This window comes from Panthera uncia (genome assembly GCF_023721935.1).
Source record: "Panthera uncia isolate 11264 chromosome A1 unlocalized genomic scaffold, Puncia_PCG_1.0 HiC_scaffold_16, whole genome shotgun sequence".
Lineage (NCBI taxonomy): Eukaryota > Metazoa > Chordata > Mammalia > Carnivora > Felidae > Panthera > Panthera uncia.
In genome coordinates, this window is record NW_026057576.1 from 2,188,674 (window position 1) to 2,204,788 (window position 16,115).

Consider the following 16,115-nt stretch of genomic DNA (forward strand, 5'->3'; position numbering starts at 1 on the left):
TGCTCAAGCAGGAGAAAAACAACGAGGGTTAAAACTCTCCAAACACTCAAGATGGACTTCAGCAGTAAACAAAATCTTAGATCAGTCCAAAAAGAAAGCTTAGAATAGTGAAAAAAATTATTTCAAAATGTGATCTCTAGGCATTTTTTAATGAAGCAGGACTGAGAACTAAAGCCAGAAGGTCTTTGAGTTTTTGCTGAATATTAGAAATACTTGAAAAGCATCTGCTTTCCATAATTACAAAACTAATAGGTAAGAATTCGATTAATGAGTAAAGCAGATTCATGGATTCTTCCTCCTTCAAATCTCTAACAAAATAAACAACAATAACAAAACAAAACTGCTAAAAAGATGATCAGCTGCAACAAAACAAAAAGGGTTACAGATTTAAACCAAATATTTTGAAAAGAGGCAGTTGGAGAAAGAAACACCAGATTCAGGTGTTGTATGGTCCCCATGTCCCCTAATCCTACCTTCTAATCCTACTTCTCAGAAATAGCAGTGGCACTGAGACTATTACATTAGAAATTCATTAAAAACGTTAATTTAGTGACAGCAGAGTAGTGGGGACAGGTAAGGCCAACTCCAAAAGAAGCTCCTCTAGAGCTTGGGGAGACTTACGCAGAGGGAAGGAGGTCTCGAGGGCAGACTCTTTCAGGGGACTATGTTACAGAGGGACCAACCCTAAGCCCACAGAGTTGAATGTACTTCGGCGGGGAGGAGTGAGCTGTGTCTCAGAGCCTTAAGGAGATCAGGAGGATCAACAGAACACAGGCTCTTCAGCAAGGGCTGCATCTGCCCAGGGGAGTCTCCTCCCCCTTGCCTCCACCCCTTTTGTGCATGGAACAGCGCACCGAAATGCAATGCCAGCAGCGGAGAAGGACAAAGATAAATTAGTTCCAGATCAGGTGGGAAGAGTAGCAGAGAGAGTTCCATTTGTGCTCCACTGCAGCGATGAGGTCTGGGCAGGGCACGGGCAGGAACGAAAGAAACAGGAAGACAACTAAGCACAGGCACCACAGCGAGAAACAGAACAAATCGGCAAAAGACACAGAACATCCAGTCTTGCGGTCCATAACACATAATACAAGGAACAAATGCGTGTCCCCATAAGCCCCTTATTTACATTAAAAGTTTCTTGTATTTCGAGATAATGGAAGATTCACATGCAATGGTACCAAATAATGCAGAACGATCTCTTGTACCCTTTACTCAGTTTCCTCCGGTGGTGACTGATGACATCTTGCAAAAACATCATCAGATAAGTGGATACAGTCAACACACAGAAGAACATTTTCTTCACTACGATGACCCTTCATCTGCTCTTGTGGCCACACTGACTTCTCTCCAGCCCCGACCCTCTCTTTGACCTCTGGCAACCGCTAATCAACTTCCTTTTCTATAATTTTGTCATTTCAAAATGCTACATACATGGACTCAGTGTGTAGCCTTCTGGCATTGGCATTTTTGTGCAGCCCAATTCTCTGGATATTCACTCAGGCTGTTGCCGTATCAATCGTCTGCTCTCGTTTCTTGTAGAACAGTGTTCCGCTGTATGGATTACCAGTTTAACCATTCACCTGTTGAAGGACAGCTGGGTTGTTTCCAGTCTGGGGGCTATGACAAATAAAGCTGCTCGACACCTCTGTGGACAGGTGTTAGTGTGAACATAGTTTTTATTTCTTTGGGATGGATGGCCAGGCGTGCAGTTACCATTTTATCGGAGCAGCAGTATCATTTTACGTTCCCACCAGCAGTGGATGAGTGATCCGGTTTCCCTGCATCTGGTGGTCAGTGGAATTGTCAGTTATTTCATTTTAGTCACTTGGATGTACTTAAGAGCCTCTTATGGTTTGCCTCCCTCTCCATTTTTATCTTATTTTTTTTAATGTTTATTTTGAGAGAGAGAGTACACACACATGCCCACGAGCAGGGGAGGGGCAGAGAGAGAGAGGGAGAGAGAGAGTCCACCCTCAGCGAGGAGCCCGATGTGGGGCTCAGTCTCACAACCGTGACATTGTGACCCGAGCCAAAATAAAGAGTCTCAAAGTATGTACTTCTTGATCCTGTGTCACTCCCCCCAAAACACACCGTCCCCTCCCGCAACCACCAACTTGTTCTCTGTATCTATGAATCTTGGGGTTCTGTCCTGTTTTTTAGATTACATATGTAAGTGCAGTCCTGTAGTATTTGTCTCGGTCCGACTTATACTACTTAGCATGATACCCTCAAGGTCCATCCATGTTGTGGCAAATGGCAAGATTTTCTTATGTCTGAACAGTACTGGGTATATAAGCCACGTTTTCTTTATCCACTCATCTCTCAACGGACACTTAAGTTGTTTCCACACTTTGGCTTTGAAAATAGTGCTGCAATGAAACAAAAGGGGTACACACACCTTTCTGAATTAGTGTTTGTTTTCTTTGGACAGATGCTCAGCAGCGGAATTGCTGGATCATACTGTAGTTCCATTTTCAATTTTGAGGAACCTCCAAGTGGTTTTCCATAGCGGCCGCACCAATTTACAATCCCAACAATGCACGAGGTTCTCTTTTCTCCAAATCCTTGCCAACATTTTGTTATTTCTTGTCATTTTGATACTAGCCATTCTGACAGGTGTAGGTGCTATCTCATTATGGCTCTGATTTGCATTTCCTTGGTGATAAGGGATGTTGAGCATCTTTTCATGTGCCTGTTGGATATCTGTGTGTCTTCTGTACAAAAATGTCTATGCAAATCCTCTGTCCATGTTTTAACTGGATTATTTTTCCTATTGAGTTATACGAGTTCTTTCTATATATATATTCTGGACGTTAACCCTTATTCAGATATATGATTCTCAAATATCTTCTGACATTTATAGGTTGCTTCTCTGTTTGGTTGAGGGTTTCCTTTGCTGTACAGAAGCTTTTTGGTTCGATGTAGTCCCGTTTGTTTATTTTTGCTTTTGTTTCCTTTGCTTTTGGAGTCAGATAAAAAAAATTACTAGGACTGATGTCAAGGAGCTTATTGCTTATGTTTTCTTCTTGGGCATTTTATGGCTTTAGGTCTCACATGCAAGTCTTGAATCCATTTTGAGTTAATTTTTTGTATGTGGTCCAGTTTCATTATTTTGTGTGTAGTAGCTCTCCAATTTTCCCAACGCTGTTTACTAAATAGACTGACTGCCTCTTCCCCATTGTATTTTCTTGCCTCCTTTGTTGAAAATTACCTGACCACATACATGTGGGTTTATTTGTGGGTTATCTCCATGTATAGTTCCATTGTCCTCTGTGTCCATTTTTGTGGCAATACTACACGGTTTTGATGATTACAGCTTTATAATCCCATTTGAAACCAGGCACAGTAACCTCTGACTTTGTTGTTCTTTCTTAACACTGTGCTTTGGCTCTTTGGGGTCTTTTGTGGTTACTTCCACGTAAGTTATGGAATTATTCCAATCCGGCAAAAAATGTCATTGGAACTTTGACAGGGATTGCAATGCATTTGTAGATTGCTTTGGGTTTATGGACATTTAACAACATTGATTTTTCTAACCCCTGACACAAAATATCTTCCCATTTATTTGTGTCATCTTCAATTTCTTTCATCAGTGTCTTGTGGTTTTCAGTGTATAGGTCTTTCACCTCCTTAGTTCAATTTATTCCTAAGTTTTTCATTCTTATTAATGCAATTGTAAGTGGGATTATTTTCTTGATTTTCCTGATATTTTGTTAGTGTACAGAAATGCAACAGATGTTTGTATATTAATTTTGTATCTTGTAACTTTATTGAATTCACTTATTAGTTCTGACAGTTTTTTTTTTTTTTTTTTTTTTGTAGAGTCTTTTTCCATATCATGTTGTCTGCAAATAGTGAAAGTTTTACTTTTTCCTTTCCAATTTGGATGTCACTGATTTTTTTCTTTCCTGGTTGTTCTGGCTAGGACTTCCAATACTATGTTGAATCAAAGTGGCATGAGTAGGCATCCTTATCTCGTTCCTGATCTTAGACGAGAAGCTTTTAGCTTTTCACCATTGAGGATGATGATAGTTGTGGGTCTGTCATTTACGGCCTTTGTGATGTTGGAGTACATTCCCTTTATATCCATTTTGTTGAGTTTTTCTCATAAATGGATGTTAAATTTTCTCAAATGCTTTTTTGTGCATTCACAAAAATAATATGATTTTTATCCTTCATTTTGCTGATGTGTATACCGTCTTGATCGATTTGCGGATGCTGACCATACTTGCATCCCTGGAATAAATCCCACTTGATCGCGATGTAAGATGTTTTTGATGTATTGTTATTTTGGTCTGTTAATATTTTGTTGATTTCTGCATGTATGTTCATCAGGCATATTGGCCTGTAATTTTATTTACTTTCATTTTCTTTCATTTTCCTTCCTTCCTTGCTTCCTTCCTTCCTTCCTTCCTTCCTTCCTTCCTTCCTTCCTTCCCTGTGTCCTTCTTTGGTTTTGGTATCAGGGCAATGCTGGCCTTGCAAAATGAGCTTGGGAACTTCCCTCCTTTTCAATGTTTTTGAAGAGTTTGAGAAGTATAGGCATTAAATGTTCTTTGAATGTTTGGTAGAATTCACCAATGAAGCCATCTGGTCCTGGACTTTTCTTAGGAGGTTTCTGATTACTGATTCAATCTTTTGTAATATTTGACATGTGCCTGCACTCCTAGTTCAAAGATGTTTTCCTTTCACCACTTTGAATATGCCATGCCACTCTCTTTTGGTCTGCAAAAAGTTTCTGCCAAGAAATCTCCTGATAACCTTATGGGATTTCCCTTGTATGTGACAATTTGTTTTTCTCTTTCTGCTCTTAAGATTCTCTCTTTAACTTTTGACATTTTAATTATGATGTGTCTTGGTGTGGATCTCTTTGGACTCCTCTTATTTGGAACCCTCTGAGCCTTCTGGACCTACATGTCTATTTCCTTCTCCTGGTGAGGGAAGTTTTTAGCCATTATTTCTTCAAATACTTTCCTGGTCTCTCCTCTCTCTTCTCCTGGGACCTTATAATGTAAGTGTTACTCTATTTGATGTTATCTAAGAGGTTCCTCAAGTTACCTTCATTTTTTAAAACTTCTTTCCTTTTCATTACTCTGCTTTGGTGAGTTCTACTGCAGTCTTCTAGGTCACTGATCTGTTCTGTTTCATCTAGCCTGCCACCGAACCCCTCTTGGTCCTTTCTTATACTATCTCTTTGTTGAAGCTCACACTGTGTTCATCCATTCTCCCCCTAAGTTCTTTGAGCATTTTTTCCCCTCCAAATGTTTACTCATTTTGAGAGAGAGACAGAGTGTGAGTGGGGGAAGGGCAGAGAGAGAGGGAGATACAGAATGTGAAGCAGGCTCCAGGCTCTGAGCTGTCAGCACAGAGAGCCTGATGTGGGGCTTGAACTCGTGAAACGTGAGATCATGACCTGAGCTGAAGTTGGCCACTTAACTGAGCCACCCAGGACCTGTTCTATGAGCATTTTTATGTCCATTACCTTAAATTCTTTTTTAGATTACTTTTCTCCATCTCATTAAGGTCTTTTTCTGAGGTTTCGTCATACTCTTCTGTTTGGAACATATTTCTCTGTTTCTTCATTTTGCTCGACTCTCGGTGTGTTTCTATGTATTAGGTGAAACAGCTCTCAGTCTTCATGTAGTGCCCTGTGTAGGTGATGAAATTTCTCTTCCAACCTTGCTCTTTGCTGTCTCTTGAACCTTTGTAATTGTCTAAACCACCTGATTCGTTCTTGATATGTCCCCGGTGTTAGGGTGTGCCAAGACCTGCCTGTTCCAAGAGAGGAATCTCATTTACACCGAGTTTCAGGTTGACTGCAAGCACACTCTTAGGCAGCAGCTTTTAACGTATAAAAGTATAGGGGTGCCTCGGTGGCTCAGTCGGTTAAGTGTCCGACTTCGGCTCAGGTCATGATCTCACGGTTCGTGAGTTTAAGCCCCCCGTCGGGCTCTGTGCTGACAGCTCAGACCCTGGAGCCTGCTTCGGATTCTGTGTCTCCCTCTCTCTCTGCCCCTCCCTGACTTGTGCTCTGTCTCTCTCTCTCTCTCAAAAATAATTGAACATTTTAAAAAAAAGTTTTAAAATATAAAAGTATATATAGTCCTGTGGGGCTACAATCATAGTCCCTGCTGCCTCCAGACCAGGAGATTTAGAGGTGCCCCCTGGGTGACAGCTGTAAAAAACTGGGGTTCCAGATAAGTGTAAGAGCTCCTTTCTCAGAGTTGAGACCTGGAAGGCCGAGGGGGTGTGCAAGGATGGTGTGCCCCTGCTTAGGTTCTCTGGGGGCACCTCCTTAATCTATATATGCATGGGAAACCCGAAGCCTGTCCCTTAGACTGAAGCTCCAAGCTAAGTACATAGGCCTTTTTTCCAGAAGACGGGCTGTGTTTCAGTCTGCTGTCTATGCAGTGCCCTGATGGTGGTGGTCTGCCAAGAACTGTGTTAGCGTTCCTGTGGAGCTCAGGATTGTTGGCCACTTCGGCCACCAGGGCCAGGTGATTGAGTGGTGGCCCCCGTGTGGACGGCATGCACCTGCTGGCGTTAGCTAGGCAAGGTGTATGGGGTAGGGCATGCTTGCTGGCTTCAGACAAGCAGGGGAAAGTGTCTTGACTATACACCTGTGGACTTCAGGAATGTCGTGGGAGACTTTCTTGTCTGTGCACGCATGCTGGCTTTAAGCCGGGAAAATGACAGCCCCGGCCAGTGGGGGAGCGCTGCAACTGTCTCCACTGCCCAGCTTTATCCAGGGAGTGAGAGGATGCCATGGATGTTGTGCTTGCCTGCCCCAGCTAGGGAGGGGGGCAGTGAACCCTTGTGTGCTCTCCAGCTTCCTCGAGGCAGTGGGATGGGATGGTGACCGCTTGCCCCCACCCGTCTCAGCAACGCAGGAGGAGGGTGCCGCCTCCGAGCCCACCCACTGGTGCTAGCAGGGTAGGCGGAGAGTGCAAAGTTGGCTTCTGCCGGCACCTCTGTCCCCAGGGAGAGTTTCGATGGTCCCTTGCTCTCCCAACAGACGTTCTGAGATTATCAACTGGTTTCTTTTATAGCCGTGGTGCTTTCCAAACTGCTATTTTTCTGCTGGGTCGTGGGTAGAGCGAGACTGCACGTGAGTTCCTTAAAAGGGGAATCTCGGTTTCCTATAGCACTTCGGGCCCCTCGGATGTCGGCCCTTTGCATTTTTAAGCCACATGTTCTGGGGGCTCGTCTCTCTGGGTCAGGTCCCAGGGGCAGGGGTGTCTTCAGTGGGACACCAGCCCATCACTTTTCTGGGAGAAGCACGGGACTGGTGAGAAGCCTCACTGTTATGCTGCAGTGTCGGGGTGGGGTTTTGGGTGAGACCCTGTCTCTGCCTCTCCCACCCATCTCATTGCGGTCTTTCTGCCTTTTGTTGTGGAGAAGCTGTTCTTCCAGTTTCAGATCTTCCTCAGAGGGAAATGACCCATGTGCACTTAAGGGTTTCGTGTCTGTGTGGGACGGGCTGAGTTCTGCATTTTCCTACACTGCTATCTTGAGAGAAGAGCCCCACCCGTTCTAAAGTATTTCCACAGTTTGATTTTGACATTATTTGATCTCTTTGGAATTTATTTTGCTATGAGAACTGATACACACACTCAGAACTGTTTAGCCAGTCACCCCAGGAGTCAGTCACACACAAGGATGTAGTAAATGCCCATCATGTGTCAGACATTTTGTTAGGCCTTGGGGCTCCATGGTTTCCTGTTCCTCTTGGGTAACTGGGCATTAAACAAGTTATTAAAAATAGTAATCCAACAACGGAAGTATTGGGAAGAAATTCAAGGAGCTATGAGGGCAGCTCAGGGGAGGCTTTCCTAAGAAAAATACCGTTTAAACAGAGATCTAAGGTTTGAACTGAAGTTAAGAAAATACGAAGTGGTGGTGGGGGGGGCACCTGGGTGGCTCGGTCGGTTAAGCATCCGACTTCTGCTCAGGTCACTATCTCAGCTCATGAGTTCAAGCCCCGCGGCGGGTGAGCTCGAGCCCCGCTTTGGGCTTTGCACTGACAGAGCAGAGCCCGCACAGGATTCTCTCTCTTGTCCTCTCTCTCTGCCCCTCGTTCATTGGCACCCTCTCTCGAAATAAATAAAAAAGTCACAAATAAAGAGAAGTGGGAATAAACTTTGCAAACAGGAACAACGGAGCATGGTGCTGTATGGCTGGGGTGTAGAAAGCAGTAATAATAAATATAATAGCAAATACATATATATCGCTTATGTGTTAAGCACAGTTCTAAGAGATTTAAATATATTAACTAATTTAGTCCTCAAAAACACCTGAGGTAGATTACTATTATTCTCAGTTTACAACGAAGAAACTCAGTTTTATGCAAAGAGAAGTAAACTAATTTGCCCAGAGCCACACAGCTATTAACAGATAAAGCAGCATGTGAACAGTCTTCCTGGGCCTGAGTTCTTAACCACTGTGGTATATGCTACAGAGAAAATGGGACAGCTGGAGGCTGGAAGAATGGCTGGCGAGGGCAGTCACATTTTACTTGTGCTTTTAGGTCACCTGTCTATAATGTGAAAAATGAACTAGAAATGACACAGGTGTGCTGTTTCAAAGAGGCACATGCACCCCAATGTTTATAGCAGTGCTTTCAACAACAGCCAAAGTATGGAAAGAGCCCAAATGCCCATCGACGGATGAATGGATGCAGATGTGGTGTGTATATATATATATACCATGGAGTATTATTCGGTGATCAAAAAGAATGAAATCTTGCCATTTGCAACAACGTGGATGGAATTACAGAGTATTATGCTAGGCGAAATTAGTCAGAGAAAGACAAATATCGTATGACTTCACTCATATGTGGACTTTAAGATACAAAACAGATGAACATAGGGAAGGGAAGCAAAAATAATATAAAAACAAGGAGGGGGACAAAACAGAAGAGACTCTTAAATACAGAGAAGAAACTGAGGGTTGCTGGAGGGGTGGTGGGAGGGGGGATGGGCCAAGTGGGGGAGGGGCATTAAGGAGGACACTTGTTGGGATGAGCACTGGGTGTGATACAAAGGGGATGAATCACTGGAATCTACTCCGGAAATCACTAGTGCCCTGCATGCTAACTTGGCTGTAAATTAAAAAATAAATTGAGTAACTGAAAAGAAGTGACCCAGGTGGATGCAGAGAGGTGAGTCAGGAGGCCGCTGCCGTAAGTCGAGTGGGAAATGAAGCTGGTCTGATGACAGTGGTGGAAACAGAAGCCAAAGGGATGGAGGGGGCAGCGACTCGTGGCAACTGGATGGGAGGGGTAAGGAGAGAGCAGGGAAGACCTCCAGGCTTCTGGGTCGCAGAAGAGTAATTTGGTAACTCGTTTTTTTCCTACTGATTCAAAATATCTACATCGTATACCCACAGCCATATGTCTTTGGGTTTGTATTCTGACCGTTCTGTTTCTCACTACACCACTTCATTATCCCTCTCATTACCTGCATTTTCCAGAATGTTCTCATTCCCTCTCATGTTTATTCTTCAAGATGAAGTTAAGGACCATTCTGCCAAGGTTTTGAACACCTCCTACCTGCATCCACTTCCTCTGTAACCACTATCGCCAAAAATCCACCCAAAACCCAAACACGCCACACCCAAATCAATTTCTCAGCCATTGAGTTCTGACCCAGACGGTATGGAATTCACAGATTGATTTTGTGGGACCTGGCCACTTTACGGTGCTCACTCTTCCTAGCTAAGAATAAAGCGTCTCTTTTTATGTATTCCAATCTTCTCTTATGTTCCTGAGTTAAAATTAGTGGTTATAGTTTCTTTCATGTACATTCTTTCAAGTATTTTCGTTTTCGTTTTTGAATTTGTCTATTTGTGCTTAGTTGACCCCCAAAGTTGCATTAGTCTCGGGGAACCACAGGGATTCAACGTCTCTGTACATTATGCCACGCCCACAAGCATGGCTGCCACTTGTCGCCATACGACCCCATCAAGAAACGACTGACTATGGGGGCGCCTGGGTGGCTCAGTCGGTTGAGCGTCCAACTTCGGTTCAGGTCATGATCTCGCGGTCCGTGAGTTCGAGCCCCGCGTCAGTCTGTGTGCTGACCGCTCAGAGCCTGGAGCCTGTTTCGGATTCTGTGTCTCCCTCTCTCTCTGCCACTCCCCCATTCATGCTCTGTCTCTCTCTGTCTCAAAAATAAATACACGTTAAAAAAAAATTAAAAAAAAAAAAAAAGAAACGACTGACTACGTTCCCCATGCTACATATTTTACTCCCTAGACCTTTAAAGTCTTAACCTTTACTTTTCATATACCTTAACAACTAGTTATTAAACATTCAGTGCCATTAATATAAGCCACATCAAAACACATTCTACTTCATGCTTCTGGTATAGAGTATGGTATTTATTTTAAAGGGTAAAATTTTAGGGGCGCCTGAGTGGCTAAGTCGGTTAAGCGTCCGACTTAGGCTCAGGTCATGATCTCACGGTTCATGGGTTCGAGCCCCGTGTCGGGCTCTGTGCAGACAGCTCGGAGCCTGGAGCCTGCTTCGGCTTCTGAGTCTCCTTCTCTCTCTCTGCCCCTCCCCTGCTCTCACTCTCTCTCCTAAAAATAATAAATAAACTTAAAAAAAAAAATAAAGGGTAACATTTTATACCATATTAACTATGTTGATTTACCTACAATATTTGCTTTTGGAACTTAGTAACCATGTTTATTAAAAGCCAGTGTAAATCTACTGGCCACTTAAAACACGATAACTGTCTTCTGACTTCCTACAGGGTAGAGTGAGGTCCTCTCCCTAAAAACTAGAGAGCTGGACAAAGTGGTCAAGACACAACTATTCAGTGCTGTGGAATTCAACCAAAGGCATATAACGAAGTGAGAAGTGTTTTTCTTTTTCTTTTTTAATGTTTATTTTTGAGAGACAGAGTGCGAGCGGGGGAGGGGCAGAGAGCGAGAGGGGAGACAGAATCCGAAGCAGGTTCCAGGCTCTGAGCCGTCTGCACGGAGCCCGATGCAGGGCTCGAACTCATGGACTGTGAGATCATGTCCTGAGGCAAAGTCAGAGTCTTAACCGACCGAGCCACCCAGGCGCCCCGAGTCGTGTTCTTCAAACGAACCACTAAACTTTGGGCAGCACACAGCCTACGGCCTTTCTGCCTTTCCAGCTGTACCCTGGGGCAGTTCTAGCAGAGAGCCGCAGGCTCTCCGAAACCATCTCCCTGCTGCTGACGGAGGGGACTCATTTGGGGATCGTTGTGACTCCTTTAACTGAGACCGCAAGCCTCCTTGAAGCGGGCAGATAGATGGCCAGGTGCCCAAAAGACTGCTTTCGGGGGCGAGCCCACCACGAGGGCTCGCCGAGCTCTCCCTGTGCTCCGGGTTGTGCGAATTACACGGCGGAGAGCACAGCGGCTCCAGCTCACCGCCCGTCCTTGCTCGAAGAGCTGGCACAGGTCAGAAGAGCCTTGAGAGGGAATGCACGCCCAGCCTTACGCAGACCCATCAGCGGGGGAAGAGAGGACACACCTTAACGGCTCCAGTGTCTCAGCATGACCTCTGGCTGGACACTAAGCCGTGCAGACACTGGAGGGACTCCTAGGAAGCCAGGCTAAACAAAAAATCCAATAGACTTGCTGCTTAATTGCAATAACGTTTCCCTTGAGGGAAAAGAATTTCGCACAATAAAGAAGTCATGTCACTAGGGATGCCCTTAAGAAACAAACTTCAGATGAATGAAAAAAACGAAATGTAAAAAAACAAAAGCATAACTAAACCAGAGGATAACACAGGTTAGTATTTCTAACCGATTTCGACGGAGGAAAGACATTTTTTTTTTTTTTCAACGTTTTTTATTTATTTTTTTTGGGACAGAGAGAGACAGAGCATGAACGGGGGAGGGGCAGAGAGAGAGGGAGACGCAGAATCGGAAACAGGCTCCAGGCTCCGAGCCGTCAGCACAGAGCCTGACGCGGGGCTCGAACTCACGGACCGCGAGATCGTGACCTGGCTGAAGTCGGACGCTTAACCGACTGCGCCACCCAGGCGCCCCAGGAAAGACATTTTAAAAAATGAAAGTAACTAGATAATAAAATGAAAGTAACCAGATAATAAAATTAAAAGACCAACAAATATGACCACATAAAAATAAAAAGACTTATAACCAAAACACCGTAAACAAAACCAAATCTGACAAAAATTTCATTAATTTTAAGACACTAGGTTAATATTCTTAAACATAAATACTCTTAAAAATAAATGCCAAGAAAAACGTAAAGAAATTCCCAAAGAACAAAAACAGAAACTTTATAAAATGTCTTGAAAAAAGAACAGCTGAGATACCTTTTCCCCCATCAAACGGCACTGCTTAACCAAAACAAAACAGATACCAACCCCAGAGAGACTGCTGACAGGGGGACATGCCTACTCAACGACGGTGGGACTGTAAATTTCATAACCCTTCCAGAAGGCAGTTTGGCTATGGGAATCAAAAGTCTTAAAAGTGTCCATGCCTCTGACCCAACAATCTCACCTTTAGAACTCTCCTAAATTTACATGTTTAGCTACTTACTGCGGGCATGTTTCTAATAGCAAGTATTTAAAAGCAATCTTAACAATCAATAATAAAAATGTTACATTCATATGATTAAATATTTGCTCATTCATTTACAAATATTTGCCGAGCAGGTAGAGCATGCCTGGTGCTTTCCCAGGCTATGCAGATACAACGAGATACAATTTTTGTAGTAAAGAATGAACTGTACCCAGGTAGAGGTCTGGCCTTTGTCCTGGGCTGCTGGGAGGTGATCTCCACGTGAAGGGTCTTATTTACTTGGGGGCTTGGGGCCATCCCAGACTAACCATGAGATTTAGCCTGGTGGCCTGGCTCACAGGCTCTCAGCCTGACCTCCAGAATGGCTAGGAACAGACGTTAACCACGTGGGGAGCCAACCAGGTTTATATGGCTGACCCCCAGAAAATCTCTGGAGTAGTGGGCACTATTCCGGGCGTACAGTTATACGTCTTTGCTGGGAAAGTTGACACCGTCCGTGACTCTACCAGGAGAGGTCAAATGGAACCTCTGCTTGTGGGACTTTCCGGACCTCTGCCTCATGCGTCTCTTCCTCTGGTTGATTTTAATTTGTATCTGCTCACTGTAAGAAAATGTAACCACGAACCTAACAACTTTCAGTGAGCTCTGGGAGTCCTTCCAGTGAATTATGGAACCTGAGGTGGTCTTGTGGACTGCTCCCTAACTTCAAACAACTGTAAAGAGAGGAATGATGCTTATAGTTCAGAGAAGGACACAGACAATTAGGCAATTATCCTAACATGTGACAGGTGTTATGATGGCGGACATACAGGGTAAGATGGGAATGCACAGGACACAGACATCTAGGAAAAGGGAATTCCATTCAAGGACTTGGATATGGAAAAAGGAAGTCCAGCACAGGATTGCTCAAAGGGATGACATCTAAGAAAGAACTGTGATTTTAACAATTTGAAAAATTTGAAGACATGCTCTAAAAAATGAAATGACTTGAAAATTTAAGAAAATCTCGTGGTAAATATGCTGCAGGACGAGAGCTGATTGAAAGATTATCCATAGAAAATTTTCTGATACACATTAGTGGTGGGAACGAAAAATGGTTCATTTTCTACAGAAGATACTTGCCACTACTTGTCAAAGTTTATCGACAACCTTAGAAATGCTCAACCTTTTGACCCAGCAATCACGTTTCTGGGAAGCTATCCTTCGGATACATTCCCATATATAAAAAATGTTATAATTACAGGATTATTAACTGCAGCATTATTTGCAACATCAGAAGACTGGACATATGTTAAATGTCTTTACAGAGGGGAATGATCACACAAGCTGCTTACATCTACATGACAACGCACTATGGAGCTGTGAAAAAGGAGATGTTGAGAGGTATTGAGGAAAAACGGGAAAGTGTGGCACAATGCAGTGCTACTCCTTGTGGGGAAATTGGAAACAAAGGACGTACAGATGTATTCAGTTGCTTCTTTACAGACACCCTTATACGCACACGAAGTATCTCTGAGCGCACATACGGGCACTGGAAGCACTCAGTGCTCAGGGACAGCTGGCTGGCTGCTCTCTGCACAGCCCCTTGTGGGCCTTTTGAAGTCCGGGCCATGGGAATGCAGCGCATTGCTTCAAGGTGTTTGGACAAATAAAGTTACTGATAAATCTCCCAACTCTGTCGGGATGTTGATGTAACAAATAGAGAAGCTACCGTAAACATCATCTGTCTGGAAATATGAGTTTATCTGCACATACCTGGCAGTCCGTTTCGTTAGCTGCTGTCTTCAAATCATCTTGTTTACTTATGATCTTCTGCAGCTGAAAAGACGGCAAACACGAATTCAGATGTGTATCTACTGGACTTTTCAAAACAGTCTAAGAAAAAGATACTCAGTTTTCCTTTTAAAACATATACGAGTCGTTAAACATTAACTTAAACTCCTTCTGCATTATAGCTAATAGTGTTAGTTGTTTTTTCTTAAATCAGGTAGGAATCGAAGGAAAAACTGATATGCAAGTATCGATGTTACCACTTTTATAATTTGAATCATTCTTTCCTCCTAAGAAAGCTAGTTTACTTAATACATACATATTCCAAAGATATCACTCTGTAAGAATTTCATAATTATCCTCATTCTTCAACAGAATTTTCATTCATAATTAATTTTTGTATCATTGATAATTTATGGCCACATTTTCAAGTATGTAGCTCTTAAAAAGCCACTTGTATCATACAAATGGTCTTCTTCCCCATATGCACTCATAAAGCATCAAAATAATTTAAAAACCTACATTTCTGTCATTAATAAAATTGTCAATAGTACCTTGAGACTGAGTACATTTAGAAACCTACCTTTCAGAGTCATTTGTACCAATCCTCAAAAGGAAAGCAAATTAAAAAAAAAAAGGTTTAAAACAAAAATTAAATGCAGACAAAATCTGAAACTATGGATTTGAACGGATTAGGAGACAAACCTTCACTCATTTTTTTTCCTAGGCTACTTCTTTGTTAATAATCTGAAAATTGGTAAATTCCAAATTAATCATCTCAAGTTCGGCTGCCTCTATGATGTTTGTTTTAGGTAAACAGTTTATCTCTAAGTCCCTCAAACTTTTCCACATCTCCTCCCTCATACTTATCTTAGAGAAAAAGTGTTGAAAAGTCTTCCATTTGTTTTACCCTTATTTTTCAAGTTGACAATCAAATAGTACAATGCCAACTTCAATATCTTTCTCCCTTTGCTTACTGCACTACCTTAAAAAACTTTTATGATGGAAAATTTCAAACACAGCAAAGAGAACTCTGTAATAAACCGCACATTATTCACCTTCAACAATTATCAGGATTCTGCCCATTCCCAATTCCTTTTCAATTGTTATTTATATCTCTTGAGGAAAAATTTATATACATTGAATGTACAAATTATGGCCATACAATTTTGACAAGTGGATGTACCTGAGTAACCTATCCTACCCTGGTATAGAACATTTCTATTTTCTCAGAAAGTTCTTTGTGTCTCTTCTCAGTCAATCCTTTCTCTCTTCATCCCCACAGAGGAATATTAGACTTCTGATTGTTTTCCTCCATCTAAATGAGTTTCACTTATTTTAGAAATTCAAATAAATGATATCAAATAAATGATAGTATGTATTCTTTTGTGCTATCAACCTTCTCTCTGCATAACGGTTTTGAGATTCATTTATGTTTGAACAGAAGTAGTCTGTTTTTACTGTTGAGTTGTGTCCCATTGTCTGAATAGATCACTACTTGTCCATTCACTTGTTGGCAGATGTTTGCATTGTCTCTAGTGTTTGACTACTGTGAATCAAGCTCCCATAAATTTTCTTTCCCCACCACCCCCGGCCTTACTGAAGTATACTTAATATACAAAAAATTGCATGCATTGATGTATATACCTTTTGATGAGTTTGGACACATGCATGCATCTGAGATACATCACCACAATCGAGGTAATAAACATACCCATCACTTCCAAGACATTCGTGTCCCTGTTTCCTTTTCCCTTGGTCTAAGAACACTTAGCATGTGATGTACCTTCTTTTTTTTTAAACTTTTTTTCAT

The 16,115-nt window shown here is 42.6% G+C and overlaps 2 protein-coding genes across 6 annotated transcripts in view; one reads left to right on the forward strand and one right to left on the reverse strand.

The window, feature by feature from the left end:
- MICU2 (mitochondrial calcium uptake 2) overlaps nt 1–16,115 on the reverse strand; it is a 143,739-nt gene that overhangs the window by 19,780 nt on the left and 107,844 nt on the right. For all 3 annotated transcript variants that reach the window (XM_049647338.1, XM_049647339.1, XM_049647340.1), the window contains exon 7: nt 14,288–14,350. In XM_049647338.1, coding sequence (XP_049503295.1) covers nt 14,288–14,350 — 63 coding nt within the window. The remainder of the gene's footprint in view (nt 1–14,287; nt 14,351–16,115) is intronic.
- The window catches only part of FGF9 (fibroblast growth factor 9), a 211,428-nt gene continuing 202,758 nt past the window's right edge, over nt 7,446–16,115 (forward strand). For all 3 annotated transcript variants that reach the window (XR_007461197.1, XR_007461195.1, XR_007461196.1), the window contains exon 1: nt 7,446–7,457. The gene's annotated coding sequence lies outside the window, so the exon portion shown is untranslated. The remainder of the gene's footprint in view (nt 7,458–16,115) is intronic.